Here is a 14756-nt window from a genome sequence, read left to right on the forward strand (position 1 = left end):
AGTAGTGTTTGACTTGCACCCGGCTGACTTAGGACGGACCTTGGTTCGATCCCCGGCGTCCCATATGATCCCCCAAGCCAGTAGCAATTTCAGAGCATAGAGCCAGGAGTAACCCCTGAGTGTCACCAAGTGTGGCCCCAAAACAAACAAACAAAAAGTGAATTTGCATTATAGATAAAACATAGTTATTGAGATGCCATTAAATGATACTTAAATTGGATTGTGATTCTTTGCTGCTACTCAAATGTCTTTGTCTTTTTGTTTTTGTTTTGGCTCTTGCTTTTGAATGTCCAGAGGATGATGTGGACCTAGAGGCCCTGGTGAACGACATGAATGCGTCGTTGGAAAGCTTGTACGCCTCCTGTAGCATGCAGTCGGAGACCGTGCCCCTTCTGCAGAGCAGCCCACAGGCCCGCAGCCAGCAGCCCGCAGGACCCAGGCCCTTCCACCCACTGGCATCCCCACGACAGAAGCTGCAGCGCTCCCAGCCTGTGCACATCCTCGCTGTCAGGTGCGGCCCCGGGGGGCTTCTTGGGGGGAAAGGATCTGTGGCAGGAATGAGGCTGGAGTGGTCACCACTTGCAATTCGGGCCTTGCCTGTCTCTGCCAGCAGGCAGTGGTGGGTTGAATATGGTACCTGGTTAGATTCCAATAATGTTGAGGGAGGACCTGTTTGATACCAGACTGTGCCAAACACAGGACTTTCTTAAATGCGCATTGAGAGGCAATTGTGAAATTGTGAGAACAGCTTCAGGGTGGCAGCAAGTTAAAACAAACACCTAAACTCCTCTGGGTTGGTTGGGTTGTTGATAATGGGCTGGGGTATACTGACACTCGACCAAGCTACATCGGAATTCATACATACAGAACACATACAGAATTCTTTTCTGTAAGCCAATGGCTCCTGCATCAACCGGGCACTTTGCCATGGGAGGAGCTATTGTGGTAAGGCTTGGGTTTTTTTTTTTTTTTTTTTTTTATTTAAACACCTTGATTACATACATGATTGTGTTTGGGTTTCAGTCATAAAAGGAACACCACCCATCACCAGTGCAACATTCCCATCACCCAAGTCCCAAATCTCCCTCCTCCCCACCCAACCCCCGCCTGTACCCTAAACAGGCTCTACATTTCCCTCATACATTCTCAATATTAGGACAGTTCAAAATGTAGTTATTTCTCTAACTAAACTCATCACTCTTTGTGGTGAGCTTCCTGAGGTGAGCTGGAACTTCTAGCTCTTTTCTCTTTTGTGTCTGAAAATTATTATTACAAGGGTGTCTTTCATTTTTCTTAAAACCCATAGATGAGTGAGACCATTCTGCGTTTTTCTCTCTCTCTCTGACTTATTTCACTCAGCATAATAGATTCCATGTACATCCATGTATAGGAAAATTTCATGACTTCATCTCTCCTGACAGCTGCATAATATTCCATTGTGTATATGTACCACAGTTTCTTTAGCCATTCGTTTGTTGAAGGGCATCTTGGTTGTTTCCAGAGTCTTGCTATGGTAAATAGAGCTGCAATGAATATAGGTGTAAGGAAGGGGTTTTTGTATTGTATTTTTGTGTTCCTAGGGTATATTCCTAGGAGTGGTATAGCTGGATCGTATGGGAGCTCGATTTCCAGTTTTTGGAGGAATCTCCATATCGCTTTCCATAAAGGTTGAACTAGACAGCATTCCCACCAGCAGTGGATAAGAGTTCCTTTCTCTCCACATCCCCGCCAACACTGTTTATTCTCATTCTTTGTGATGTGTGCCATTCTCTGGGGTGTGAGGTGGTATCTCATCGTTGTTTTGATTTGCATCTCCCTGATGATTAGTGATGTGGAACATTTTTTCATGTGTCTTTTGGCCATGCGTATTTCTTCTTTGTCAAAGTGTCTGTTCATTTCTTCTCCCCATTTTTTGATGGGGTTAGATGTTTTTTTCTTGTAAAGTTCTGTCAGTGCCTTGTATATTTTGGAGATTAGCCCCTTATCTGATGGGTATTGGGTGAATAGTTTCTCCCACTCAGTGGGTGGCTCTTGTATCCTGGGCACTATTTCCTTTGAGGTGCAGAAGCTTCTCAGCTTAATATATTCCCATCTGTTAATCTCTGCTTTCACTTGCTTGGAGAGTGCAGTTTCCTCCTTGAAGATGCCTGTAATGTCCTGGAGTGTTTTGCCTATGTGCTGTTCTATATATCTTATGGTTTTGGGGCTGATATCGAGGTCTATAATCCATTTGGATTTTAACTTTGTACATGATGTTAGCTGGGGGTCTAAGTTTAATTTTTTGCAAGTGGCTATCCAATTGTGCCAACACCACTTGTTGAAGAGGCTTTCCCTGCTCCATTTAGGATTTCCTGCTCCTTTATCAAAAATTAGATGGTTGTATCTCTGGGGAACATTTTCTGAGTATTCAAGCCTATTCCACTGATCTGAGGACCTATCCTTATTCCAATACCATGCTGTTTTGATAACTGTTGCTTTGTAGTACAGTTTAAAGTTGGGAAAAGTAATTCCTCCCATATTCTTTTTCCCAATGATTGCTTTAGCTATTCGAGGGTGTTTATTGTTCCAAATGAATTTCAAAAGTGTCTGATCCACTTCTTTGAAGAATGTCATGGGTATCTTTAGAGGGATGGCATTAAATCTGTATAATGCCTTGGGGAGTATTGACATTTTGATGATGTTAATCCTGCCAATCCATGAGCAGGGTATTTGTTTCCATTTCCGTGTGTCCTCTCTTATTTCTTGGAGCAGAGTTTTATAGTTTTCTTTGTATAGGTCCTTCACATATTTAGTCAAGTTGATTCCAAGATATTTGAGTTTGTGTGGTACTATTGTGAATGGGGTTGTTTTCTTAATGTCCATTTCATCCTTATTACTATTGGTATATAGAAAGGCCATTGATTTTTGTGTGTTAATTTTGTAGCCTGCCACCTTGCTATATGAGTCTATTGTTTCTAGAAGCTTTTTGATAGAGTCTTTAGGGTTTTCTAAGTAGAGTATCATGTCATCTGCAAACAGTGAGAGCTTGACTTCTTCCTTTCCTATCTGGATTCCCTTGATATCCTTTTCTTGCCTAATCGCTATAGCAAGTACTTCCAGTGCTATGTTGAATAGGAGTGGTGAGAGAGGACAGCCTTGTCTTGTGCCAGAATTTAGAGGGAAGGCTTTCAGTTTTTCTCCATTGAGGATAATATTTGCCACTGGCTTGTGGTAGATGGCCTTCACTATATTGAGAAAGGTTCCCTCCATTCCCATCTTGCTGAGAGTTTTGATCAAGAATGGGTGTTGGACCTTATCAAATGCTTTCTCTGCATCTATTGATATGATCATGTGGTTTTTATTTTTCTTGTTATTGATGTTGTGTATTATGTTGATAGATTTACGGATGTTAAACCAGCCTTGCATTCCTGGGATGAAACCTACTTGATCGTAGTGGATGATCTTCTTAACGAGGCATTGAATCCTATTTGCCAGGATTTTGTTGAGGATCTTTGCATCTGCATTCATCAGTGATATTGGTCTGTAATTTTCTTTTTTGGTAGCGTCTCTGTCTGGTTTAGGTATCAAGGTGATGTTGGCTTCATAAAAGCTATTTGGAAGTGTTTCTGTTTGTTCAATTTCATGAAAGAGTCTTGCCAAGATTGGCAGTAGTTCCTCTTGGAAAGTTTGATAGAATTCATTAGTGAATCCATCTGGACCTGGGCTTTTGTTTTTCGGCAGACATTTGATTACTGTTTTAATTTCATCAATGGTGATGGGGGTGTTTAGATATGCTACATCCTCTTCCTTCAACCGTGGAAGATTATAAGAGTCCAAGAATTTATCCATTTCTTCCAGGTTCTCATTTTTAGTGGCGTAGAGTTTTTCAAAGTAGTTTCTGATTACCCTTTGAATCTCTGTCATATCAGTAGTGATCTCTCCTTTTTCATTCCTGATACGAGTTATCAAGTTTCTCTCTCTCTCTTTCTTTGTTAGGTTTGCCAGTGGTCTATCAATCTTGTTTATTTTTTCAAAGAACCAACTTCTGCTTTCTTTGATCTTTCGGATTGTTTTTTGAGTTTCCACTTCGTTGATTTCTGCTCTCAGCTTTGTTATTTCCTTCTGTCTTCCTATTCTTGGGTCCTTTTGTTGAGCATTTTCTAGTTCTATTAGCTGTGTCATTAAGCTACTCAGGTAAGCTCCTTCTTCCTTCCTGATGTGTGCTTGCAAAGCTATAAATTTTCCTCTCAGTACTGCTTTTGCTGTGTCCCATAAGTTCTGATAGTTTGTGTCTTTATTGTCATTTGTTTCTAGGAATCTTTTTATTTCCTCCTTGATTTCATCTCGGACCCACTGGTTATTGAGCATGAGGCTGTTTAACTTCCAGGTGTTAAAGTGTTTCTTCTGAGACCCTTTGGAGTTCACAAATAATTTCAGAGCCTTGTGGTCAGCGAAGGTAGTCTGCAAAATTTCTATCCTCTTGATCTTATGGAGGTATGTTTTATGTGCCAGCATGTAGTCTATCCTGGAGAATGTCCCATGTACATTGGAGAAGAATATGTATCCAGGTTTCTGGGGATGGAGTGTCCTATATATATCCACTAGGCCTCTTTCTTCCATTTCTCTCCTCAGGTCTAGTATATTCTTGTTGGGTTTCAGTCTGGTTGACCTATCCAGTGTTGACAAAGCCGTGTTAAGGTCCCCCACAATTATTGTGTTGTTGTTGATATTATTTTTCAGATTTGTCAACAGTTGTATTAAATATTTTGCTGGCCCCTCATTCGGTGCATATATGTTTAGGAGAGTGAATTCTTCCTGCTCTACGTACCCCTTGATTAATATAAAATGTCCGTCTTTGTCCCTTACCACCTTCCTGAGTATAAAGTTTGCATTATCTGATATTAGTATGGCCACTCCAGCTTTTTTATGGGTGTTGTTTGCTTGGATAACTTTTCTCCAGCCTTTTATTTTGAGTCTATGTTTGTTCTGACTATTCAGGTGCGTTTCTTGTAGGCAGCAGAAGGTTGGATTGAGTTTTTTGATCCATTTAGCCACTCTGTGTCTCTTAACTGGTGCATTTAGTCCATTGACGTTGAGAGAAAGAATTGTCCTGGGATTTAACGCCATCTTTATTTCAAAATTTGGTGTGTCTTTTGGGTAGTCTTGTCTTAGATTAGGTCTTTCAGTTTTTCTCTTAAGACTGGTTTTGTGTCTGTGAAGTTTCTGAGCTGTTTTTTGTCTGTGAAACCATGTATTCTTCCATCAAACCGGAAAGTGAGTTTTGCTGGGTATAGTATTCTGGGTGAAGCCTTCATTTCATTCAGTCTTGTCACAATATCCCACCACTGCTTTCTGGCATTGAGCGTTTCTGGTGACAGGTCTGCTGTAAATCTCAGGGAAGCTTGCTTGAACATGATTTCCCCTTTTGATCTTGCTGTTTTCAGAATTCTGTCTCTATCTGTGGGATTTGTCATTGTGACTAGGATGTGTCTTGGGGTGGTTTTTCTGGGGTCTCTTTTGGTTGGTACTCTTCGGGCATGCAGGATTTGATCACATATATTCTTTAGCTCTGGGAATTTCTCTTTAATGATGTTCTTGACCATTGATTCTTCCTGGAAATTTTCTTCCTGGGTCTCTGGGACTCCAATGATTCTTAAGTTGTTTCTGTTGATCTTATCATAGACTTCTATTTTCGTCTGTTCCCATTCTTTGACTAATTTTTCCATTGTCTGCTCATTTGCTTTAAGTTTTTTGTCCAATCTCTCCTGCTGTATGGAATTGTTATGTATCTCATCTTCCACAGCACCAAGTCTATTCTCAGCTTCTGATACCCTGTCCCAGAGCTTATCCATTTTGTCATTCACTTCGTTTACTGACTTTTTCAGTCCTGTTAGTTGACATGTTATTTCAGTTTGGAGTTTTGTGATTTCTGTCTTCATATTTTCTTGGTTCTTATTAGTGTTCTGTTCAACTCGATCCATGGTTTCTTGGAGTCTGTTGAGCACCTTCCATATTGCTAGTCTAAAGTCCTTATCTGAGAGGTTGATTAGTTGTTCAGTCATTATCTGGTCCTCAGAATTGTCATCTTCATTCTCTATGTCTGATGCTGGCCTGCGTTGTTTCCCCATTGTCACACTTGTATTGTGGGTTTTTCTACGTGTTGTAGTGGTATTCATTGTCTATATGATGTAGGCAGCACACTCCTCTGGCTCCTCCCTTTCTGGATGGGCTGACTTGCCTCTAAGGGAGGGGAGTCCTCCGTGGATGAAGCCTCACACTGGGTCAAATCTTAGGCCCGAGCATGCAACAGAGAAGACAGTCCAGAGAGAAATGTTTGCTTCTGTGATATAGCGCCGTTCTTAGTGTGATTTTTCCTTCTTGTTGCAATGGAGTTCTTTCCTTAGAAAGAGTGCACGGCCGCGTAGCGAAGCGGAGCGGCCGTGCTCCTCTGAGCCTCTTTTTGCCCCACTCGCAAGAGTTTCACGCAAGAGGACAGTAGACAGACATAGACAGGTCACACTCACAGTCTTTCACAGCTGAGCCCCACTGGGCCGGTGTACACTCGCGGATTTTCCCCGCCTGGTGTCACACACAGGGAGCCAGCTTTTGCAAAGGTTAGCCGGTTTTTATGCTCTGAAGTCCCTCCCTGAAAAATCAGCTTGGGGTTTTATATTTTGTTTGTTTGTGATGTTGGAAGTCAAACCCAGCTTTCTTTCATGCAAGGCACATGCTTTGTTGCTGAACCAGACCCCTGGCCCAAGTGGAAATTTTTTCATTGTTATACATTTGAGGGCTATAGAATAGCTGAAGTGGTAAAGTATGTGCCTAACTTGTACAGCCCTATGGGCCTCTTCTGCATCCCAGAATGTGGCCTCCATGACCTCAAAGCACCTCTTGGGACCGTTGGTGGTTTTTGAGCATTGTATGGAGTGGTTCTGAGCCTTCTAAGCACCACCAGGATAAAAAAAAAATTACACTTTCTGGCATGGTATCAACCTGGATTTTGGAGGTATAATCCTTTTCACATGTAGTTTTAGTCTTTCGGGATGGGATCTCATTTCTTGGAAAACCCTAGGGTGTAGACAGAAAACTGCCAATAAATCCCTGCACCACCCACACACACACAAAAAAAAAAAAGAGAAAGAAAAGAAAACAAGGCATCTTGCCTTGTTTAGGCTTTGACATTGGATTTTATTTATTTATTTTTGCATCTGGTTCATCAGCCTATAATTTTTTTTTATTCTATCACAAATGAGTGGAGAAAGTTGACGGCTTTACTGAGGTGTCTGCGAAGGGACAAGAGTGCAGAGTTACACATGGCTTTTAGTACTCTGAGCAGAGACAAAGGGATAGTTTTGAAATGACATAAACATAGGGATATGTACTCCAAGGAGGATCATTACATGAAGCATTTATTTTCAGTAACTCATTGTCAAGAATCTTTGTGTATAAATTAGCATTCATTCCAGAATTCAGATGAGACTCTCCTGGTGTAGACTCATTATTTCTGTGTGTTGGAATATGTATTCATTTCAAAGTCATTGAGAATTGTAGTTCTGGGCCCTCTAGAGTAGCTAAGTGTTTACCTTGCATGCTACCAACCCAGGTTTAATTCCTGACACCCCATATGGTTCTCCAAGCCTGACAAGAGTGACTTCTGAAGTCAGAACCAGAACTGAGTACCCTTGGATGAGGGAGAGGAGGGAGAGAGAAAACATAAGGAAGGGAGGGAAGGGGAGGGGAAAGGAAGGAGGGAGGGAGGGAGGGATGAAGGAAGGAAAGAAGGAAGGAAAGAAGGAAGGAAGGAAGGAAGGAAGGAAGGAAGGGAGGGAGGGAGGGAGGGAGGGAGGGAGGGAGGGAGGGAGGAAGGAAGGGAGGAAGGAAGGAAGGAAGGGAGGGAGGAAGGGAGGGAGGGAGGGAGGGAGGGAGGGAGGGAGGAAGGAAGGAAGGAAGGGAGGGAGGGGAGGGAGGGAGGGAGGGAGGGAGGGAGGGAGGGAGGGAGGGAGGAAGGAAGGAAGGGAGGGAGGGAGGGAGGAAGGGAGGAAGGAAGGAAGGGAGGGAGGGAGGGAGGGAGGAAGGAAGGGAGGGAGGGAAGGAGGAAGGAAGAAGGAAAGGAGGGAGGGAAGGGGGGATGAAGGAGGAAGGAAGAAGGAAAGGAGGGAGGGAAGGGGGGATGAAGGAGGAAGGAAGAAGGAAAGGAGGGAGGGAAGGGGGGATGAAGGAGGAAGGAAGAAGGGAAGGAGGGAAGGAAGGAAGGAAGGAAGGAAGGAAGGAAGGAAGGATGGGAGGAAGGGAGGGAGGCAGGGAGGAAGGAAGGAAGGAAGGAAGGAAGGAAGGAAGGAAGTTTAATAGAAATGTATCCTAGTATTTCACAACCCTCAAAAACTATTGCTTGAATAGAACTCATAAACTCGGGCCTGGAGTGATAGAACAGTGGCGTTTGCCTTGCAAGCAGTGATCCAGGACCAAAGGTGGTTGGTTCGAATCCCAGTGTCCCATATGGTCCCCCATGCCTGCCAGGAGCTATTTCTGAGCAGACAGCCAGGAGTAACCCCTGAGCACCGCCGGGTGTGACCCAAAAACTAAAAAAAAAAAAAAAAAAAAAAAAAAAGAACTCATAAACTCCAGAAAATGACAAGTACATGCTTTATGCTGAAAATCATTTATGATATGTAGGCATTTTACCTTTTTTGTGAATGACAGATTCTAGATTCTTGAAATTGTTTAATTGTGGTGAAATATGCATAACACAAAATGCATTTATCATTTCAACCATTAATACTATTTTATAGTGTCTCATTATCACTTGGTTGTTACAACCAATCTCTAGAACATTTTTACGTGTTTTGATTTTGAGCCACATCCAGCAGTGCTCAGGGATCACTCCCAACACTGATGTCAGGGATCAACCTAGGTTAACTTAGTGTTAAGCAAACCTACCTTACTTGTTGTATTCTCTCTCTCAGCCCCACTCTAGGAAATTTTAACCAGGCAGAATTCGAACTAAAATCCCCCTCAATTAACTTCATCCAAACCCAACGCTGGCATCTACCATCCTGTTTCCTATGGATTGAATTCATAGTCATGGTACTTTATAGAACAATGTGGGATCATACAAGATCTGTCTTTTTGTATCTTCTTTATTTTACTCATCAGATTGTCTTCAATTTCTTGCATGCTATAGCAAATGTGAGATTCTTGCCTTGTTAAGGCTAAATAATATTCCATTGCATAAATGGAGCCCATTTTATATAGAATATGTAATAGTTGGGCTTGGGTCTCCTTTTTAAGCTGTCCAGAATAATCACTTTTCTAACTAGGTACACGTATCTGAGTCCCATTTGTGCTTCTGTTGGGCAGTTCTCAAAGTGTAAGCTGGATCATGCATTGGCTGGCAGATTTTCAAAGCTCTTCTCTCTCTCTCTCTTTCCAGGCGCCTACAAGAAGAAGACCAGCAGTTTCGAACCTCATCTCTGCCAGCCATCCCGAACCCTTTCCCTGAGCTCTGTGGCCCAGGAAGCCCCACTGGACTTTCACATGGCTCCCTATCTCCCATCCAGGGAGCTGCAAAACGGGTGAGTTCCTTTGAATCTTTTTTTTTTTTTTCCAGCCTCATATTTCTATCTCTTCCTACAAATTGAGAAAAGGAAAAAAAAAAAAGTGTATGAGGCCCATGGACCAAAAGGTCTCAACACCATTGGTCAGACCTAAATACCCAAACCAAAGCCAACAACGATACTATCAAGAGACCCAAACAACAACAAGCTGCACATAAAATGGACTTGTTATACTAGTAGTCCAGGGGGCTAGGGGTGGACATGTGGGAGGCATGCTGGGAAGAGTGGCAGAAGGTCAACATTGGTCGTGGGAATGGCCCTAATTCACTGTCACTATATGCCTGTAATAAACTTTGAAAGACTTGTAGTTCACAATGGTCTCAATAAAATATTTTTAAAAAGATATATTATACAAAAACAAACAAACAAACAGGTGAGTTCCTTGCTGAGTTTAGCCTTGGCTGGCTTGACTGTGGGATTAGGAAAAATGGGCTGGCTCATTATACTGGGAGAAAAGGGGAGAAAGTTGTGGGACTTTTTATTCTTTACCTCATACTTCTTTGCTTCTTGCTTTACTTGGCTTTTGAATTTATTGTGCGGAATTTCATGACGGACCTATAGTTTTTGAAAGAATCTCATGCACCAGACAATGACTTGGCGCTTACATATGAATGCCATTCATTTCATGAACAATATTTAATTTTCACATAAAAGTTCACATGGTTGGGGCCGGGTAGGTGGCGCTGGAAGTAAGGTGTCTGCCTTGCAAACGCTAGCCAAGGATCAGGACCGCGGTTCGATCCCCCGGCGTCCCATATGGTCCGCCCAAGCCAGGGGCGATTTCTGAGCACATAGCCAGGAGTAACCCCTGAGCGTCAAACGGGTGTGGCCCAAAAAAACCAAAACCAAAAAAAAAAAAAAAAAAAGTTCACATGGTTGACATTCAGCAGTATTCTTTCTAGAATGCCTGGAATTGCTTTTCTCTCTGTATTTCCCCCATGTCTGCCCTCACCAATCCCCCCTGCTCTGCAAGTCTGCCTGGCCTTTGCCACACAGGGTCTTTGTTCCTCAGAGAGAGACTCTTCCCTCTAAGCACTCCCACCTCCCAGCCCCACTCCCTTTCTCACTTCACACCCCTGTCTCTGGAGCAGGCTACCAGCCCTGTTGTCCATCAGCAGCAGCACCTGGAGGTGAGGGATGTGTTCCCTGTCTGGGTGCCATTGTCACATGCCTGAAGTCCATGTGGGCTGTGTGCCTCTGTGTGACCTTCTGCTCAAGGGACCAGACAAGCTGTGGATTGGTCACTGAGCTATTTCTGAAGCGGCCATCCTAAAATAAGACCGTGAAAAGCTTATCTGGACTTCCCAGCATTTGGCCACAACAGGGGCCTCCAGGCCCCATGAATGGTCCCTATTTTGTAATCAGAATCAGGAACCCAGAAATTCTTGGAATCCTGACTTTGCTCTCCTTGAACATGTGGCATTAGTGTCTTCTGCCCGTGGGCTGCTCTCATGGGCGGGATCATGGAGAATGATCCCCCTTAGTACTGATGTACAGAGCTGAGCATGTCTGTTGTTTCTACTGGCATAAAGGCCATTTCTTTATCCACTCTAAGGTCTGATTTTGCTTTTGCTTTTTTGTTGTTATGGGGAGGACAATCAGCAGTCCTTGGGGACTACTACTAGCCATGCTAGGAAGACTTTTGTACCCAAGACTATACATTGGTTGCCCACATGCCCTCTAAGTTGTCTTCTGGACTCTCAATTTGACATTTTATCTTCACAGTCCCCATTCATTGTGTTTTGCTGGTAGTGTTTAGCAGGCAATTCTAGGCAGCTGCCATACCTTGGCCTTCTGGGAGCTGTAGAAGGTTTTGTGCTTGGTCTTTCTTTTAGGGGGAGTGGGTGGGTCCATACCTAGCCATACTCAGGGGTTCCTCCTGGCTCTGCGCTCAGAAATCACTCCTGGCTTGGGGGACCATATGGGATGCCGGGGATTGATCCTGCATCTGTTCCGAGTCAGCCACGTGCAATACAAACGCCCTTCCATTGTGCTACCACTGGCCTTTCCATCTACTTGGAGGAAGAAAAATTTGGAGGTTTTTTCCCTTGCGTGCAAAGTTCCAGGAAGCCACAGGAATGTTCACGTAGGAGTCTAAGTGGTTGTAAAATTTGGTGGCATGAACTTGATGTGTGGGGCCCCTCACTGCACATACATCAGTGAGAATGCTTGTACAATGGAATAGTGTATGTAAAACCTCTTTGGCAAGAAATGGGAGGGGGAGAGCAGGCAGCAGGGTGGGGTGGGGAGAGAATAGAGGGAGGAGACATTCTGATAGTCATTTCTCAAGACTCTGGAGACTTTGGAAAACTCTTTTCACCTCTCTGAATTGCTTTTTCCTTGGCCTACTGCAGCAGCCTTGGGGACAGGAGAAATTCCAAGAGTGATGGTGCACTCCAGGCTCCAAAGTGTCACCTGCCTTGGATCTCACCTTCTCAGGCCTCCCAAGCTCTGGACCCCATCCTTTGGCCCAAACCTTTGGCACAATCCCCATCTATTTCTTTGCCATGACTGATTCAGTAAGCCTGCCAAGTGGGTGCCCTGCAGAAGGTTCTAGAAGTGTTACATCCATACAGAATCTTTTCACCCAATAAATTATTACTTTCCCCCTTATTTTACCTAAAACCAAGATGATCCCTGGTTCCTTTGTTTGTTTGCTTATAGCTTGGATTGACTTCTTGTAAACCTAGGTGGGACTGGCTCTGGATAGTCTGAGGTATCTGCCCTTAATATGTCCTTTCGGCCCCACCCAGGGGTGGTCTTTGCACTCAATAACAATGGCAGTTCTGGCAGGCAGTTGGGTGGAGATGCAAGGTAGAAGACGGCCATACTATATGTGTTTCACCTTCAGCCTGGTCTGGATTATTTCATGCACGAACCTGATTCAGACTCGTTCACCTGGGCTTGGAGATACACTGCAAGGGGTGATTTTACAGGATTCCTCTTAAGTGATACCAGAGTCCTATGTGCCTGTTCCAGGGGGTCTTCTGTCTGTGATGCAGGTTTCTTAGGCTTTGCACTATTCCTTTTAATATATGAAATTTTAGCGGCACTGTTTGGTTTGCTAATAATTTAAATCAGAGCTTGGACTATGCAGCGAACATAGGTTCTATGTTCTGTGTGAACGATCTCACTTGTGTCTGGATGTGTTTGGAGAGAGAAGGCGGTGTGCTTCCTCTCTCCCTGGCCCTAGAGAGCATAGGGACAGTGACCTAGTAATTCTCCATCCACATGTTGCCGGCACACGATGTTCCTGAACTGTTTTAGATACAGTCCCGACTCTCATCTGAAGGTTCAGATCTTTCCATCATTTATGAAAAGGTATCTAATAAGTTGATTTTTTTGTTGAATATCATTTCATCTGTTTTTTTTTCCCCAATAGTAATTTTGTTTCTGAAGAATGAAGTCAATTGATGCCGGGAAAGTGTGTTTTTGTAGTAAAACACTACAACTGCTGTCAAGCCTGCATTGTGACTGGTCAGAAAAGCAGATAGAAAAGTTACTTGTTTGAGTGCAGAATTTCTTTTGTTGTTGTTGTTGTTTTTGTTTTTAGGCCACACCCAGATGTGGTTAGGGGTTGCTCCTGGCTCTGTGCTCAGAAATCGTTCCTGGCAAACTCAGGGGGGACCATATAGGAAGCCAGGAATCAAACCTGGGTCTGTCCTGGATTGGCTGTGTGCAAATGCTCTATGCTGTGCTCTCTCTCCAGCCCCTTATTTGCACTTTTAAAATAAAAATTCTCCTTAGCAATGTCCAATCTTCTCTTCACTCCTCTCCTTCCTTCTCCCCCTTCACCTCTCCTCCCCTCTCTTCCATTTCCTTCCTCTCCTCTCTCCACAGCCAAGAAAGCTTTGGGCTTACTCTTGGCTCTCTGCTCAAACATCACTACTAATAGTGCTTGGGGGACCATTTGGAACGCCAGGTCGTGAACCCATGTTGACTACACACAAGGCAAATGCCTAACCACTGGACTATCTCTCTGACCCTACAGTTTTAATTTTCTTACTCCTATTCCTGGGTTCAGCTAGAACTTATCACTTCCGCTGGTGAGTCAGTTTTATTCTGGCACAGAGTAGGTGCTCAGTGGTAGGTTATAGGAACCAGGAATTCAAAGAGTTTCTTAAATAGGAACAGCCCGGATCCACAAAGAGCTTTCTACATGTAGTTGGGTTTAAAAATAACGTTGTGCACTGGCAGCTGGAGAAGGGGCAGAAACAGGTGTGAGTGTGGCCTCTGCTCACTCGTTGCTCTGGGGAAGAAGGGCGGTTTGGAGGATAGTTCTCTGGAGCCAGAAGGTCAGTGTGCTTTCCCCCAAAAGCAGATCTGCTCTCTGCTCCAACCAGAATTGGTTTTTTTTTTTTTATAGCCTGTTGCTGTCCTATTTTCTGTCTTGGTCCCTGTTACTATGAGCAGGACTCAACATGTGAAATCCACCCCCAGGGCCAAGGACAGAGGTGTACGGGCAAGCAGGGTGAGGAGATGCTACAAAGTGCTGAAGGTCTTAGGGGGCATGTAGACTGTTCTTAGCAGGACATATGTACGCAGGTCAGGAACATGTCTTTTCTGGATCCTAACAGGATTCTGGTGGTGCAGGTTTGTCAGAGCCCCGATGGAGGGGCTGCTCCGGCTTCTCTGTCCTGCTACCACTATACATGTCCTCAGCCCTTCCAAGCGAAGCTTCCTGTGTCCTGGAATCCACTGCAGAATGGTTGTGCCCAGCCTTCTTCATCCTCATCCTTCCATGGACAGACCTTGAAGGAAACTCTGTGCAAGCACATATTGGAAACTGTAGGGGGCCTGGAGCCATAGCACAGCTGTAGGACTTGCATGTGGCTAACCCAGATGGACACAGGTTTGATCCCCTAGCATTCCATATGATCCCCAGAGCCTGCCAGGAGGGATTTTCTGAGCACAGAACCAGGAGTAACCCCTGAATGCTGCTGAATGTGGCCCAAAAACAACAACAACAACAACAAAGACTAAACAAAAGAAACTGCACAAACGATTGTAGGTGGGGTGTCACCAAGGTTGGTTAGTTTCTCTTCAGGGTCTAACATCTTTGGGTCTAGGAAAATCACCAGAATGTAGAAGGATCAACTTCTCTGCTTTCTCAGAAAAGACAAGGAAAAGGCTGAAAGTGAATGGGATCATTTTGCACCC

The 14756-nt window shown here is 44.0% G+C and overlaps 1 protein-coding gene across 2 annotated transcripts in view; it reads left to right on the top strand.

Annotated features, from left to right (window-relative positions):
- Nucleotides 1–14756, top strand: part of GRB10 (growth factor receptor bound protein 10) — a 176256-nt gene that overhangs the window by 97710 nt on the left and 63790 nt on the right. For both annotated transcript variants that reach the window (XM_049777476.1, XM_049777477.1), the window contains 2 exons: nucleotides 295–511; nucleotides 9413–9554. In XM_049777476.1, coding sequence (XP_049633433.1) covers nucleotides 295–511; nucleotides 9413–9554 — 359 coding nt within the window. The remainder of the gene's footprint in view (nucleotides 1–294; nucleotides 512–9412; nucleotides 9555–14756) is intronic.

This window comes from Suncus etruscus, chromosome 7 (genome assembly GCF_024139225.1).
Source record: "Suncus etruscus isolate mSunEtr1 chromosome 7, mSunEtr1.pri.cur, whole genome shotgun sequence".
NCBI lineage: Eukaryota > Metazoa > Chordata > Mammalia > Eulipotyphla > Soricidae > Suncus > Suncus etruscus.